At 35.1% G+C, this 17,585-nt stretch overlaps 1 protein-coding gene across 16 annotated transcripts in view; it reads right to left on the bottom strand.

Annotated features, from left to right (window-relative positions):
* PCDH15 (protocadherin related 15) overlaps window positions 1-17,585 on the bottom strand; it is a 1,849,154-nt gene that overhangs the window by 88,562 nt on the left and 1,743,007 nt on the right. For all 16 annotated transcript variants that reach the window (XM_033215155.1, XM_033215225.1, XM_033215195.1 and 13 more), the window contains one exon: window positions 12,651-12,778. In XM_033215155.1, coding sequence (XP_033071046.1) covers window positions 12,651-12,778 — 128 coding nt within the window. The remainder of the gene's footprint in view (window positions 1-12,650; window positions 12,779-17,585) is intronic.

Below are 17,585 nucleotides of genomic sequence, written 5' to 3'. Positions count from 1 at the left end.
AGATCTCCCATGTCTGGTCTGTATAGCACAAAGTTAAATGGAGGTTCAAGAAATTACAGGACATCTTCAGACAAAAGTAGTTTTTATTTGCCCAATTTATCTTCTGGATTGTGCCTTGCAATGCAGCCTTCACTTTCAGAAAAATTCTGATGTTTTCAAAGGGAGAACCGAATGTCAATATTCCTGACAGGTCTCTACAGATGATGGAGGATATGGCCTTTGAAACATAATATAGGGGAGTACACACAATCATCACTACTCTAAAACTTATAAAACCTCCTAAAAGCAAATGCAAGCTTACCTCCAAAAATAGTATTCCATACCCATGCCCTGAATTGTTACACATTTAATCATCTGAGAGATATGCAGGCATTGAATAAAATTCTAATACTGCTAGAGTGCACTCAAATTTTAAAATATATGAGCCACCAGCAAGTTTAGGAAAGGCAAAATGATTTGGCTATTTACCAAATAAACTACTTTGTTTTCATGTATCATGTCCAACGGCTCTTCAAATTCATAAAAAAGTACTTAAATTCTCTAGTTTAAAAACGTCTCCAGGCTGGTCGTGGTGGCTCCTGCCTGTAATCCCAGCACTTTGGGAGGCCGAGGCGGGCAGATTGCCTGAGGTCAGGTGTTCGAGACCAGTCTGGCTAACATGGTGAAACCCTGTTTCTAATAAAAATACAAGAAAAAACAAAAAAAATTAGTTGGGTGTGGTGGCTTGAGTCTGTAATCTCAGCTACTTGGGATGCTGAGGCAGCCACTGCCCTCCAGCCTGAGTGACAGAGCAACACTCCATAAAAACAAAATGAAAACAAACAAAAAGAAAACCAAAACAAACAAAAAAACAGCTTCCAGCTATCAGAATTGCTTTTCATCTGTGTGTGTGTGTGTGTTTTTTTTTTTTTTTTTTTTTTTAGACAGAGTCTCACTCTGTCACTCAGGCTGGAGTGCAGTGGCGGCATCTTGGCTCACTACAACTCAGCCGCCCAGGTTCAAGCAATTCTCCTGCCTCAGCCTCCCGAGTAGCTGGGATTACAGGTGCCTGCCACTGTACCTGGTTAATTTTTTGTCGTTTTTAGCAGACACTGGGTTTCACCATCTTGGCCAGGCTGGTCTTGAATAACTCCTGACCTCGTGATCTACCCGCCTAGGCCTCCCAAAGTGCTGGGATTACAGCTGTGAGCCATCGAGCCTGGCCTCATCTATTTTGAAATATGCAAACTTTCCTCATTCTTCAGACAATTATAGCCTGGGAAAAGTCGTCCTATTTCTATTATAAGTAATAAAAATTAAATACATTTTTAATTAAATTACACTCAAATTAACAGGCATAGATTGTCTGCTAGGAGAATGATACTTTTGATGTCCCTTCTACAATAAAAAACTGATTTGTGTGGAAAGGGTGAAGAAAGAAAAAGAGTAAAACATATGCAGAATTATTTCATTGTATACTCAACTTATGTCTACAAAAATAGACTTCATCTTGTCCACTTATATTAAAAAGTCATAAAAAGAATGTTTTACTTGTTCAGATTAATAAGGAGAAATGCTATGTATCAGGAACTGGTAATGTTTTTCATGATTCTCAGCTTGTATAGAGGAAAATGCAGGATTAGAGTATTTGAAACAGAATATAAAGTTTCAATTATATAGGAAGAATAAGGGATATATTATACAATATGGTGACTGTAGTTAACAACGATATATTATTTAAAAATAAAATACAGAATACAGTGTAGAAACAGAATAGATTTTTCGTAATCATCTGTGTGCATCTGCTCCACAGAATTTCAAAATAAATGTGAAGGATTTTCTAAAAATATACAAGATACAATCTAAAAATAATTGAAAGAAAAGATGACAGAGAATAAATAAATGTAAAATACATAAAGGAAATCAGAGAAAGTCAGTATACCACAATTTGTATTGCATTCATATTCTAAAATTGGTAAAGATGGATCAAATATTTGACTTTGAGACTCAGTGGAAAAAAAAGGGAAAATATTAAGTGCAATATAGCCTGCGATCGTGTACCAAAAATAGTCCAGTTGTTCAGAAAAAAAAAAAAAAGATTCACATCTGACATCACCAGTGAGGCTAAATAAATGTAAAACTATGACATATGCATAACATTCATAAAGCTATTATCAAGTCTGAGCTTCTAATTTGGCAAGAAGTGAAATCCATAGGGAAGTCCAGGGTGATGTTATTCTATGTTGTAATCAACCCAAAAGAGTTTAATGTCAAATATACTTTATGAATTTGAAATGATTATTCATGCAACATGTGTTAAGTAGGTTAAAAGACATGAGTATATGTAAAAATAAATAAATAAAATTTTAAGAAGTCATATGAAAAAGGTACTTGCACACATGTTTATAGCAGTGCAATTCAATTCAAAAACTCTGGAACCAGCCTAAATACCCATCAACCAATGAGTGGATAAAGAAAATGTAGTATATATACACCATTGAATACTAATCAGCCATAAAAACAACTGAAATAATGGCATTTACAGCAACCTGGATGGAGCTGGAGGTCATTATTCTAAGTGAAGTAACTCAGGAATGGAAAACCAAATACTGTATGTTCTTATCTGTAACTGGGAGCTAAGCTATGAGGATGCAAAGGCATAAGAATAATATAATGAACTTTGGGGACTCGGGGGACAGAGTGGGAGGAGGGTAAGGGATAAAAGACTACAGATTGGGTACAGTGTGTGCTACTCAGATGACAGGTGCACCAAAATCTCAGAAATCTTCACTAAAGAACTCATCCATGTAACCAAAAACCACTTGTTCTCCCCAAAATACTTTTCTGCTAAACTTTTTTTTAAAATCCAGGAGTACAAGTGCAGGTTTGCTACATAGGTAAACTTGTGTCATGGGGGTTTGTTGTACCCAAAAACTATTGAAATAAAATAAAGTTAAACTAAATTAAAATCAATAAATAAAATTTTAAACAAACATCAATTTGAAATGTTAAGCACAATATGTAATGTCTTTAAGTTGGTGGGAAAGCATACTGTCTGCTTACATGAAATTTAAATTCCAGTAGGAGAATCATGCATGCAGATAAATGATAACAGCCTAATTGGTTTAAGTGCTAAACTAGACATATGGTGATTCAGTTACAGGGTCATAGTCAAGAAGGCAATGCACCCTCAGGCACCTACATGTGTTTGCTTAGTTCAAAGTACAAACCATACAAGGTCAAATACTGTGCCAAAACATGAAGGAAACCAGACGAGATTGGGCGCATTGAGGGTGGTATGGCCATAGATGGAAGGAAACCAGTGATTAGTACGACCTTCTGAAAACACCTGTCCCTTGAAACCATGAGAGAGGTTCCTCATACTTGGCAATGGGGAACCAAAATTAGTGTTTTATGGGACCTTTACTTCGGGCTGGTTCTTGTTTACATCTGTTCTGTATGTAACTAGGAAGAAAATTGTCACAAAATAACTCACTAGCTTTTAAGTAACATAAACCACAAATAGTGTAAAACATAAATGGTGATTTGGATTTCAGAACTAAGCAATCTATGCTGTTTGACCTCTAAAATGTGGTTCTCAAGTGTAACAGTTGTCACAGGACACTTGACATTGTTATAGTAAATAACATATAAATAAGCAAACCATCAGCTTAAAGATTTTAAAAGAGAACCTGCTTCTAAAGCAGTATTTATGTAAGAAGACATCTGTGGCGCAGAGTGATGGAGCATAAAGTCTCACAGAGAGATAAGAGCACACCCAGAACTGAATCGGAGTGATTAGAATGTCAGTCCAGTGCTCTTCCACTGGAAACATGGTTGAGCTTGGTCTTGGAAGCAGAATGCCAGGCTATAAATTGTAGCCTCACTCCCAACTAGCTGCACATGTTGGGAAGGTTACTTATTGCTCCTGTGATGCAGTGTTCTCTGTAAATTAAAGAGATGCTACTTGGGAGAAATACATTAAAAATTCAGAAATGTGCTGGAGATGTTTTGCCTAAGACCCAAGTGAACAAGTATAGGGTTACAGACCAGGAGCCCCCAGGAGCTGTAACCTCTGTCTAAAAACATTATGTATTACCCTACATTGTTAACCTTGTGCATTTCTATAACTTTTGCTACTACGGCATCACTCTGCCGAAACCTCTCATCACCATTTGTGCTTATTTTGAAAATGTAATAAACTATCAGCCATTAAGTGATGTCTTTTTTTCTTGCTGCTTTTTCACAATATTATTTTCTTTTAGTCCATAAATTTCTTAAATTTGGCATCTTTAATAATTCAAAAATACAATGTTCAAAATCTTTTTAACCTTCAGTAGAGATCAAATCAACATTATAACTGAATTTTTCTGACACTGTTTTTCCACATTTGCAACTTGTAAAGAATGAGATTAATTCTTACTGCATTAACTTCTGGAAAATATCTACATAATTCAGAATTTTTTAAAATTAATCTTGATCACATTTAACATCTCCCCGTATTTGCAATAAATGCTATTGTTGCAGTTAAGACAACATGCAATCAACTGAAAAAATTAGTTAACAATTTGAAAAGTGTTTTTAAAATCAAATCTTACTTGTTACCTTAACAGCAGGTATCACAATTTACACAGGTCATCTCCAGTTGAAAATAAATTTGTTGCCTTTCTACTTGTCTCCTAATTTTTCACAGAAAATTAGTATGTTCTCTTATTTTATAGCAGGATTCTACTCCTCATTTCTCCTGGGAAGCAATGTAAGAGATTACAAGAAAAATTCGTGAACTAAGGTAGACCTAACTTTAAATTCCAACTTCACTGGGTATTTGACTGAGTAATACTGGGAAAGTTATCCAGCCTTACTCAGCTTCAATTTTCCCAAAAGTGCAGTAAGAAATAACTGCATCAGCCGGGCGCGGTGGCTCGGGCCTGTAATCCCAGCACTTTGGGAGGCTGAGACGGGCAGATCACGAAGTCAGGAGATCGAGACCATCCTGGCTAACACGGTGAAACCCCGTCTCCACTAAAAAATACAAAAAACTAGCCGGGCGAGGTGGTGGGCGCCTGTAGTGCCAGCTACTCGGGAGGCTGAGGCAGGAGAATGGCGTAAACCCGGAAGGCAGAGATTGCAGTGAGCTGAGATCCGGCCACTGCACTCCAGCCCGGGTGACAGAGCGAGACTCTGTCTCAAAAAAAAAAGAAATAACTGCATCTACTGCATAAATCAATGTTTTAATTTACTTGTTTTATTTTAATTGATATTATTGTATTTATTCTTCATTTTATTTATTTATTTAAATAGTGTAGGCTAAAATAAATAAATGGCATTTCACAGTTCTCAGAAAAATAATAATGACAACTAAATCACAGTTATTATTATGAATTAGGGAATATTTATCCATTAACATTTCTTCAAAGCCCAGGAGAAACAAAAAGTTAATGTTCAAAGGCCTAGCTAAAACTTTCCTACTTCACACAAAAAATTACAAATATTACAAATATTCATCATTTTTTCTATTTTTCTGTTGACTACACAGTTGCTTTTTTACAGTTCTTTCTATGTTCTGGATACTGCTACTTTGAGATATATTTTTTTAATAGATGTTGCAAGTATTTGCTTTTAACATATTGCTTCACTCAGTCATTTATAACACCCTTGTTGCAGCAGTTTGCTATTCTGATGTAACCATATTCATCAGTCATTTTTCATTAGTGTAGGACAGGGGTCCCCAACCCTCAGGCCACGGACAACTACCGGTCCGTGACCTGTTAAGAACCGGGCCACGCAGCAGGAAGTGAGTGGTGGGTGACTGAGTGAAGCTTCATCTGTAATAATAGCTACTCTTCATAGCTCACATAACCTCCTGAGCTCTGCCTCCTGTCAGACCAGTGGCAGCATCCGGTTCTTATAGGAGCACAAACCCTATCATGAGCTGCGCATGCGAGTGTTCCAGGTTGCACATTCCTTATGAAACCTAATGCCTGATGATCTGTCGTTGTCTCTCATCACACCCAGATGGGACCACCTAGTTTCAGAAAAACAAGATCAGGCTTCCACTGATTCTACATTATGGTGAGTTTTATCATTATTTCATTATATATTACAATGTAATAATAATATAAATAAAGTGCACAATAAATGTGATGCACTTCAATCATCCCCAAACCCTCCCCTCCCCACTCCTGTCTGTGAAAAAATTGTTTTCCACAAAACCGGTCCCTGATGCCAAAAGGTTGGGGACCGCTGGTGTAGGACATTTCAGTTAATGATGTTCAACTACTGGCCTGCCCTAGAGAAGGAGGACTCAGAATTGTGGGGAGGCTTTTTCAACTTACAAGGTAATGCAGATTCTGATATGGTCTCCTGGTAGGTTGAGAGGATTAGCATGTTCCCACAATGCGCATCACTGCCATACTGTTGCAACTGGTGTCTTATGAAACAAAATGCTTAAAAACACAGTACATAGTCAAGAAAAATAAATTGACTAATATAAATCCTTACTTCTGAATTTGGACATAAGCTTCCCATTCATAAGAGCTTCAAAAGAATGAATACCAATTAAAAATAGCTTGAAAAATAAGTTTTCACATTCTTTCAATAAAAGTGATGCTTTCTCTCCTCTTGGAAATTTTTCTTTATTGTGGTAAAATGCACATAACACAAAACTTAGTATTCCAACCACTTTTCAGTGTACAGTTCAGTGACATTAAATGTATTCACATTGTTCTGCAAATATCACTGCCATTCATGCTCAAAACGTCTTCTTCTTCCCAAATGGCAACAGAGTAGCCATTAAACAATAGCTTCCCATTTACCTCCCCCCACTCCACCCCTAATCCCTGGCAGCCAACATTCTGCTTTCTGTCTTTATGAATTTGCCTACTCTAGGAACCTCATGTAAGGAGAGTCATACAATATTTGTCCATGTCTAGGTTATTTCACAGAGCATTATGTCCTCATTAATCCATAATGTAACATGTGTTAGAAGTTATTTCCCTTTAGGACTAAATAATATTTCATTATATGTGTATATCACATTTTGTTTATACGTTCATCTATAGATGAACATATGGATTTTTTTTTTTTTTTTTTTGAGACGGAGTCTCACTCTGTCGCCCAGACTGGAGTGCAGTGGCGCGATCTCAGCTCACTGCAAGCTCCGCCTCCTGGGTTCACGCCATTCTCCTGCCTCAGCCTCCCGAGTAGCTGGGACTACAGGCGCCAGCCACCTCACAAGGATTTTTTTTTTTTTTTTTGTATTTTTAGTAGAGACAGAGTTTCACCGTGTTAGCCAGGATGGTCTTGATCTCCTGACCTCATGATCTGCCCACCTCAGCCTCACAAAGTGCTGGGATTACAGGCGTGAGCCACCGCGCCCGGCCCCGTATGGGTTGTTTCTACTTTTCAGTTGTTGTAAATAGCACTTCTATGAACATAGGTGTACAAATACCTTATCAAGTCCTTACTATCAATTATTTTAAGTATATACTAAAAGTGACATTTGAACTGATGTTAACTACTTGGATTAAAGACTAAAGAAAAAAATTACCATTGGATTTTCCTTTTGCACTCCTCATAATTAAAATGACTGATGACTTGTCACTAACAAAAGTCAACTTGGAAGAACCAGTTGTGACATAGATACCCAGCATGAAACCATAGTAAATATAGAATTTCTCAGATAACTTTTTTTGTTCTGTGCACTTTTGATATAATTCATGTACTTAAATGTGACATGAGCATTCAAATTATTGAGCCCGAAATCCAATATCTACATGTCTTTATATGTCTTTGTCCTAGAAAATCCTCAGGAGACCTCCCTTAACAATAACTGCTCAAAAATGACTCACATATCGACGTGCAAACCAATCATTTGCAAAGATAACGGGACAGGAATGATTGGCTCTGACCAGTCATTTTTCACCACCCTGGAATAGGCTTCCCTTCCCCTGAAGTACATGATCCCCAAAAATAATGCCTAAATAAAACTGAACTTCTGTTAAAGCATGAGGAAGGAGAAATGGCCAACTAATGGTGTCTACTATACTCAGATAAAGTGAGTACATAAAATCCAAGGAGACTTCACTTAAATTAACTCAGTGGTACAAACAGAATAATTTAAAACTTACCTTCACCTAAATTTCAGATAATTATATTATTTTCCACTCAGTATAGTGTAAATGTGAACTGAAACTATATTAGGTATTTTGTCCATCTAGATTTAATGATAACATATGTTTTTATTTATTTACTTTTTTGGGGGGAGGGGTCTAGTTTACTAGAATGTGGCTTCTGTAAGGGAAGAGAGAGTGTATTTTGTCTGCTTCCATATTTTCAGTACAGGGTAGGAACATAGTATATATTTTCTTTAAAAAATGAACTAAGAACAAGTTTTTAAGTATATTAGGTATACCCCTTCAGAGCAGATGTACAACTGTTTTTTACCATATTATTACTTATATTGGATATTTCATTTCTACAATGGTTTTATTGTGTCATTTTACCTGTAGCATATTTTAAAAATAATGCCCCAAATTCACTACTCATCTTATAAGCTAGTATAGCCCTATTCATTGCTATTTCAAAGTCTTCTCTTACTTTGTCAATCCTATTCTATGTAACAATTCTTCTTTCCCTTCTTACACAAAGTACATATTTACATTTAACTTTTATCATTCTGCATTATGTCATGGACTAAACAAAACAAAACAAAACAAAACAAAAAAACAAACTTGCTAACATGATAGATGATCTACCATTACCTAATATTGTATAGCAATTGGTAGAAACACCTCTTTCACAATCATGGGCTACTTCCCATTTTTAAAATCATCTTTCCTTCCTTCAAACACCACAGATGAGCTGGCCCTGATTCAGTGCTGTTTCCATTAATATTTTTGTTGCTCTAAGTATAAAATGAGATGAACTGCTTAACTCATGCTGTGATTAAATTCTGGAAAGGAGAAGATTCTAGGCTTCAAGGCTAAAGGCAGCAAGTGGAATTGTTAAACATTAAGGATTTATTACTCCCATCCCCTCCTAAATCCCTTGCCTCCTATCACTCAAATATGCTCTGCACTTTGCTTCTTCTGGGTTTTGGCTTGCTTAGTTTGTTTCGTCTACTTAGACTGTCTTCATCATATAGGTTTCACTTTGGAAAAAAAAAAAAATGTAACCACCCTTCAGTGCTAGTCTTTTTTTCTTTTTTTTTTTTTTTTTTTTTTTTTTTTTTTTTTATTAATCCATTTTACTGATACACGTTTGGTCTTTCCAATATACCAATAATGTTGCTCTGAACACTCTTGTACAAGTCTTCTGGTGAATATATGTATACGTTTCTGTTACATAGACTGTAAAACTGTCAAAAATCACTTTTGAAAACTCCTTGGTAGTATCTTTTGGCCGTATCTCCTACAGATGGATATGGACATACACTCTGTGAGTCAGCAGTTCCACTCTTAGTTCTATATGTAACAGTGCTAGTCTTAAATTCTTCATCCTCCAGGAAACCTTTATGTTCATTCACCAACTGAAATGTTTTCTTCCTTTGAATTCACATGACAATTTGTGCTCTCCTACTTGACTTTATTATAGCATATGCTTGCATCAACACATTACTAAACTTTTTTTTTCTCTCTCTGTCTCTCTCTCTCCCCCTCTCTCTCTGCCTCTCTCTCTCCCTTCTTTCTCTGACTCTTGTATAAAGTACCTAGTATATTATATTGCATGAAGTTGGTTTCCTAGAAAGGACCCCTTTCCCTATCCTGAATAACCCACTGATTGTTTGAAGGAGGGGGTGGGTTCCTTAGAGTTCTCAGTAGTCTGGAGACACAATCACTCCCATCACTGTATATACCTCATCACAAGAAGTCCATGCATACTGTAGAGGGCATATCTCCCCACCCAGATGCTTCTTTCAATGCAATGTCTTTACGCACCTTATTAAGACTCAGTCTCTCACTGGACTTTTACCCTACTACCAAACTTTCCTCAGAATTCCTTGGAAATCACAGTCCATCATCAACAAAATCCCCTAAATATTCAACTTTCCCTCTTAGTGTTACCTATACTTTTTGATTCCTTCTTTCTCCCTATACCCTTCCTTGACAAAAGATGCTGCTTTCTGTAGATCTCCCAGTAGTGACTCCCATAATTTACATAGCACAGAGCCTAGGAGTACAGGGCAAGCATCCTTCTGACTCCTTTGACACTCAGTACCAATTCCTCTGAAGTGAATGACATCAGATAATGCCACCCATTAAATTTCCTTGTTATAGTCATCACATGCCTTTTGAGTAATCTCCTTTATTAGTGGACTAGTTTAACATTTGGCTTATCTTTTTTTCCTACATCACACTATAGGATTAGTAGCATAAGTGGTGATGTAAAAATCCACAATGACATTCTAATCACAGTAGCATTTGACAGTCAATAATTCTCTTTTATCAGTCTTGTTCTTTCCATGGTTCAGGGGCCTTGCATTTTCCCCGTATTCCTGCCACCTCATGGTAGCAACATCTCAGTATCCCCACACCCTTCTTCTCCTGATCTGTAAGTGCTGAAGTTCCCAAAGCTTAGTCTTTGTATTTTTTTTTTGTCAAACCCATTTTCTGGGTGATTTCATCTTGACCCCTTTTTTCGCTCTCAAGTCTAGGTCAGCATTTGTAACTGCCTTGCCAAGAATTAGGTTTTTGTACTGAAAAAGCCTCATGAACCTTGATTACTGCCATCACAATAGGCAGTGGAGGAGATATGGGGATCTGTTTAGGACAAAAACCACCAAGTCATTCTTGATTTTTCCTAATGTCCCCTGTATAATTCATCAGCAAATCCTATATGTTCTATATTTTAACCCCCTTCTCAAGGTCTCTAGCCTATCAACATCATTCAACCTACTGTCAAATTTTGCCTGGACTTGTCATGCATTTAACTCTACTTGTCCAAAACACTGTGTTACCCATTCCCGACATCCTACCTGCACAACATCTATAATAATCTTTTTATATTGGATTATGTCATAACTGTTTAAATCATTCAAAAGCTTTCTTTCCAACACACCTAGGACAAATACCATATTCTAGCCCCAGGTACATTTCTGATCTCATTTCCTATCAGACTTTTTCATTCACACTAGCCTCCAGCTCCCTGTCTACCTTTAGAGCTTTACAAAGAAATCCCAGAATGCTGCTCACTTAAGAATCCACAAGTTGTGATCTTTTGCTTTATTCAGGTAACTGTTTCAGTTTTATCCCAAAAGAACTATCTTGACTTTATTATCTAAAATAGCACCACTCTCATTCTTCCCTTGTCAACCTTTTTTTTCCCCTTAGAATTTATCACTACATAACTTACCGATCTATTCATTTCTTCAACTAGTTTGCCTGCATTACTCAGGTGGAAACTTTGATTGTTTGCTTTTTCAATTGCTCTATATCCAACTTCTAGGACAGTGTTTAGCACATTATAGGTACTCAAACATATTTGACTAAATGATAGAACTAAATCAATTAAGAGTTAATGAGATTAAAATACAAAATGAGAAAAATCAGCTACAAAGGATGCTTACTTGTGGATAACAACATAAATTAAATATAATGAGTGACAGATTTGTGGACTACTTTTAGTTAAACTGCTGATTCAGATCAGGGGTCTGTACTTGGCATAGTGGAAGAGCTATTTTGCAAGCCCAACACAATTAGGTTGAATTTTTTTCTTACTGGGAGTGTTTGATAGGTGATAAAACTACACGTAAGAAGAGCTCTAATCATGATGCTCCTGGTAATAGGAAAATAAAGGCAATTACTCATGTGCAAAACTAGAGGCAATCAAAAGCTAGATTTGCCACAGATGTTTAGGTTTTATGTGCAATTTACAGCTATATACAAGTTAACCATTGAAATGCTGTCCAAAATTAACTCTGCAATTGAGAATCCAAAATGTTTAGCATCTAAACTTTTTCCTCAGTAAAATGCAATCTTTAAAATTTTTTCTTAATAATAAAACATTAGTAATGCACAGTTGATTCGAAATAGTCATAAACATTTGATTATAAACAATTATAGTCATTAGTAATAAACATTTGATAAATAAAGAAAAAATTTGAAAATTTACAACTTTGGTATTAGATACTGCATTTTTGAAATTCCAAGCAAGCCAACATTTTCTGAGACATCAAGATCTTTGTAACTTTTAGTAAAGTACTAAAATTGGTAGCATTATTTTTTTTACTTTCACTCAATCAGCATTTAAAGTTCAAACATTTATTTCAGAAAAAAATAATTACTTAATTTATTACACTATTTCTTCTACTAGAAGTGGTAATTTAATATTTGTCATTAGAGATTCCATTTTGAGAATCTTTTGAGTTATCCTACTGGAGGAATACAAACCACTAAGAAAATATATACGTTTCAACATCTTATTCAATGTAAAACATCATAAATATTTTGATACCATTTTCATAGTAAAATAAAACTCAAAAAGTTGCTAAGTACTTACCTGATATAATCTGTATTGAGTTTAGATAACTAAACTAATATAGCTCCAAGTTTCAGGCTTTTATTTATACAGCATAAGCATGCAGTTAATGCAAACTATAGGGTTACAGCTTATCTGCAAAACCCAAGCTTTCCTTTTATTTTAGTTCTGTATATTAACATAATTTCTCATACCTTCACTTTGAGTACAGAAGTAAACATTCTTGCATCTTCAGATACACCTCCGATGTAGAATTTTTTCTGAAACACTGGGGGATGATTATTTTCATCCTGAATCTCAATGTATACTTTAGCTGTATTGCCTGGAGGACAAGAAATGATACATTTTTTTATTGGTGGTTATTCATGGGGGAAAAAAAGCACTGAAGTAAATACTTGCTGCACTTTTCCTGGGAAACACTGAAAATAAATCAAAAGCCATTTCTAGATGGCATGCCTAGTACCCCAAATTCAGGGGACCCCGATAATGATGCTTCTGGTATAAAAATGTTAAGTTGCTGTTACTTCTTTTAATTACAATGTCCTGGTAATTCATTTTACTTGATTTAATTTGGCACTAAAACATTTCACCCTGCTAATTTTAATGAAACAATTCAACTGTTTTTGTTCACAAACACTTCACACACAATACCAGTTATACCACTGGGACACAAATATGTAAACCCGTTATGAAATAATAGAAACTGCCATAAACTATTATATGAATATAAATTTATTTATTCTTAAGTATAAAATCAGCAATGGCATTTCTTTAGCTTAAAATTGTACTATAACATTTTTATTTTAAGACTAAAAGTAACAGTATTTGGGTGAGGTGTTTATTTCCACAAATGGAAAACAAGTGTTATCATGCCTTGGAAACTGTCAATGTCAGAGGCTAACATTCACTGAAAACAATGTAGCTAAAGATAAGATTATGACTCATAAATGCTGCATTTTGCCATTTAAATAACAGTAAATGTACCATAAATGATACATGTCATCATCAAATTTTAGAATCTCCCTCAAATCATTACACCTTTAATGAGAAATGTGGTACTTGTCACTAGTCCAAAAATGACCTTTTACAAAACAATGTAATGTATAAAAATAACTTATAAACCAAATAAAAGGAAAATAAGTGGCTATTCATTTCATAAAAAAAAATAAAGTCAGATAAGTATTGCTAATGTATTACCTAAGCCAACTTTTCTGATGCATTTCAGTTGTGATCAAATATATGGCAATTAATGTACATGCTATTTATCAAGGATGTCCTTATTTTGGTGTTTTACCTGTGTTTAATGTCTCCTGTACAATTTTAACTAATTAACCCCAGTGTACTTGCAGGGTACATCATGGGTATACATTTGTATTTGTTGACTAAACTAATGAATGAACAGCTTGTATTAGTAAGAACTTAGAAATCATCTGTTTTTTTGTTTGTTTGTTTGCTTTTTTGGTTGCCCTGGGAAAGGTCAGAGAGAACAAGGAGTTAACCCTATGATTTTGCTCCTATCCTGCTGATACTCATTCAGTTTTTCTCTATTTGTCATCTGTGACCTGGAAGAGGTAGAATCAAGAGGAAAACCATGCTAGCTCAACAGAGAAGAGAACCAGCAGGGAAGTAGGGCTAATAGTAGATTATGCTTATCTATCCTGCAGTGCCAGGGCTCTGACTTGTACCCTAGTCAGCCAATCAGAATTCATCCAAAATGAAATCATTTTTAGTTTAGTAGCAGACCAATTTTATCTCTAGAATAAAAAATGCTAACAGCTCTAAATTTAAAAATAAAAGAGGAATTTTAGAATATATCACCTTTCCAATCACTTATTTCCTCTTTCATTCAGAAATAAATACAATTCACATGTGCTATTTCTTTTCAGAACTCTTAGAATGACAGAAGTCTCAGAAAAATACTGATGATGTATATTTTCTTCTTTAAATGGGATGAGTCATTTAAAATGTTATACAATTTGCAAAGAACAAGAACTTTGTCATGATCTCTTCCCTTACCTCCCAACCCTAACTTCATATCTGGATGGTAACCAAATCCTACATGTCAGCCTCATAAGCAGGTAAATTAATGCATAATAAATATATATTGTGCATTATATATATATATATATATATAGTCATTTTTCTCTCAGCTCCACAGCTGCCCATATACTTAAGTCTGTTGTTGTCTCACCTGAGTGATTAAACATCATCTGCTCCCCTGTCATGTCTTTCTATTGTGTCCTGCATTCTGATATAACAAAGATATTACAAAATATACAAATGGGATACATGAAATCAAATGTTAACCCAACAACCACCATTCATATGTAAATTTTTTTTTTTTTTTTTTTTTTGAGATGGAGTCTGGCTCCGAGGCCCAGGCTGGAGTGCAGTGGCACAATTTTGGCTCACTGCAAGCTCCACCTCCTGGGTTCACACCATTCTCCTGCCTCCGTCTCCCGAGTAGCTGGGACTACAGGGGCTCACCACCACACTCAGCTATTTTTTTGTGTTTTTAGTAGGGACAGGGTTTCACCGCATTAGCCAGGATGGTTTCCATCTCCTGATCTTGTGATCCGCCCGCCTCGGCCTCCCAAAGTGCTGGGATTACAGGTGTGAGTCACTGCGCCCGGTCTCATATGTACATTTAACAGAGACATTACAAAATACAAATAGGATACACTGAAGCAAATGTTAAACCAACCACCATTCATATGTACATTCTATCATTTAATTGTTTCTTTGTAAACATTCATTGTAACTTTTGAGGGACTGCCAGTGTTAGCTACTCTGGTTACTACTATGTGAGATAAAATATAAAATATATAATCTTCAAAACATAAACAATTTATATCAAACCATTTAGCATAAAATATAAGGCTCTTAATAATCTAACATGGTTATTTGGTTTTATTTTACTCTTCTCTCAATTTTATTATCATTGATAGATATTGCGAGCAAGCAATTTTGTGGCTGTAATTGTGTGTGTACATACACAATCCCAAAACCCTCACAGACACACACACACACACACACACATATGCATGTATGCACGCAAACCTACAAACTTTACAAAGTCTTGAAGAATAAAGAAGGATATTATAAAATACATGGACTCTATTACAGGTAGAACTTTAAGACTTAAACTCATGATTTTGGGTTATCAGATTACTCATTTTTTTTCAAACAATACTACACTAATCCATTTTTTAATTGATAAATACATTTTAATACGTAGTGAATTTTTCACCATATCCTTAAAAAGTCTATGACTAGGGAAGTAATTTGGTGGTATAGTCTATAGAAGAATAACTTTATTTGGCCCTGGTTTACTGAAAGCTAAGGGGCTTTCTTTTGTAAGTCAGGTATTTATTTAGGTGTGTTCATATGTCTGATTAATAAGTACTAACAATTCTTTTTTTTTTAGATGGAGTTTGACTCTTGTTGCCCAAGCTAGAATGCAATGGCGCAATCTTGGCTCACCACAACCTCTGCCTCTTGGGTTCAAGCGATTCTCCTGCAGCCTCCTGAGCAGCTGTGACTACAGGCATGTGCCACCGTGGCCAGCTAATTTTTTGTGTTTTTTTCAGTAGAGACGGGATTTGTCCATGTTGGTGAGGCTGGTCTCAAACTCCCGACCTCAGGTAATTCGCCCACCTCAGTCTCTCAAAGTTCTGGGAATACAGACATGAGCCACCATGCTTGGCCAACAATTCTTAAAAATATCATGTGTATATTCATATACATACTTACATGTATATTTTGTGCATATAAGTTTAAGATTCAAATACCAAATTGTTCCTATGAAAGCTCCTTTGATTCAGTGGCCTGTATCAGTTATTAAGTGGTTTGTGGAAAAAGGGTCTATTCATAACCCAAAATATTATTATATAACCTGAACATAATGGGGAGAGATGATTATACTTAATTATAATATTTTAATTAAATGATATTTATTTATATGAAAATTAATGACTATACAATACTAAATTCCAGAATACTTCACAACCAGCACACAAACAAAAACTCAAAAACATTGTTTAGACTTAAAAGAATTTATACATTTATTTATTTATTTTAAAAAGCCATGATCATTTAGTTCTTTTCACAAAAGAGAAACAGCTATAATGTGATTTATAACAATACTGTATCATGAATTTTGAAATTTATTATGTTTGCTATATATCTAATTATGTAGGATAGTTTGTAATAGTCAACCAAAAATAAATATACAATTGTGAAAAAGGTGTTTTAATTAAGTTTGTGGCTTAGAATAAAATTGTTAATTTTTGTTTTCCATAATGTAAAATAGACTAGTCTTCTTTTTTTTCCTTCTCCTTGATAATTTTAGGCAGTTGTTAGGTATCCTCCTTTGAAATGCTATAGTGTATTAAAAATACTTCTTTCTATAAATAACCTTTCCAGAGCTTAGTTTACATTGCATTTAGTTATAAGCATAATTTTATTCTTATTAGATTTTAATATTCTTAAAGATGGAAATTGTATCTCCTACATCTATTAGTACTATAATGCTTCAGTTTGTAGATAGTTTTTCCCCTCAGATATTATTCTAACAGAATTTCTTAATTTGTGCTGAACAAAAAAGTTGATATTCAATTAATTTGTTAGTTTTCTTTGATTATAATCATGAGATTATGATTAACTGAAACAAAAAGTTAACTCTTGGAAGGATATGAGGGAGCTCACTAAATCAAAGTGAAGTCCAAAGAAGGCTTTCAGTACCACAAAATAATCAGGAAGTTGCAGAGTCTTTAAAGCAGCAGATGTTTGATTTTCTTGCAGGTAACTGCAGTTGAAATAACAGTAAACTCTGTTCTTCTATGTTCTTTTACCCTACTTCTTCCTCTTTTTTTTTTTTTTTTAAACAAACAAAAAAAAACAACCCACTAGGCTTAAGAATCATACCCTGGGGACACATTACCTGACTGTCCTAATTTGGGTCATGTGCTTGATCCTTGTCTCGGGGAGGAGAAGTCACCAGATCATCCACTTGAGAAATCATTGGGATAATTACAAGAAATTGTAGTGTTTCCATTTAAAGAATGTAAAGTAAATGTTGGCCAGTAAAAAAAAGTAAAAGCAAATAAATGTACACCTATAGTTAAATC

Source organism: Trachypithecus francoisi, unplaced genomic scaffold (genome assembly GCF_009764315.1).
Source record: "Trachypithecus francoisi isolate TF-2019V2 unplaced genomic scaffold, Tfra_2.0 Contig00586, whole genome shotgun sequence".
NCBI classification, from domain to species: domain Eukaryota; kingdom Metazoa; phylum Chordata; class Mammalia; order Primates; family Cercopithecidae; genus Trachypithecus; species Trachypithecus francoisi.
The sequence above is the reverse complement of the archived record's forward strand: the minus strand, read 5'-3'. Positions and strand labels throughout refer to the sequence as shown.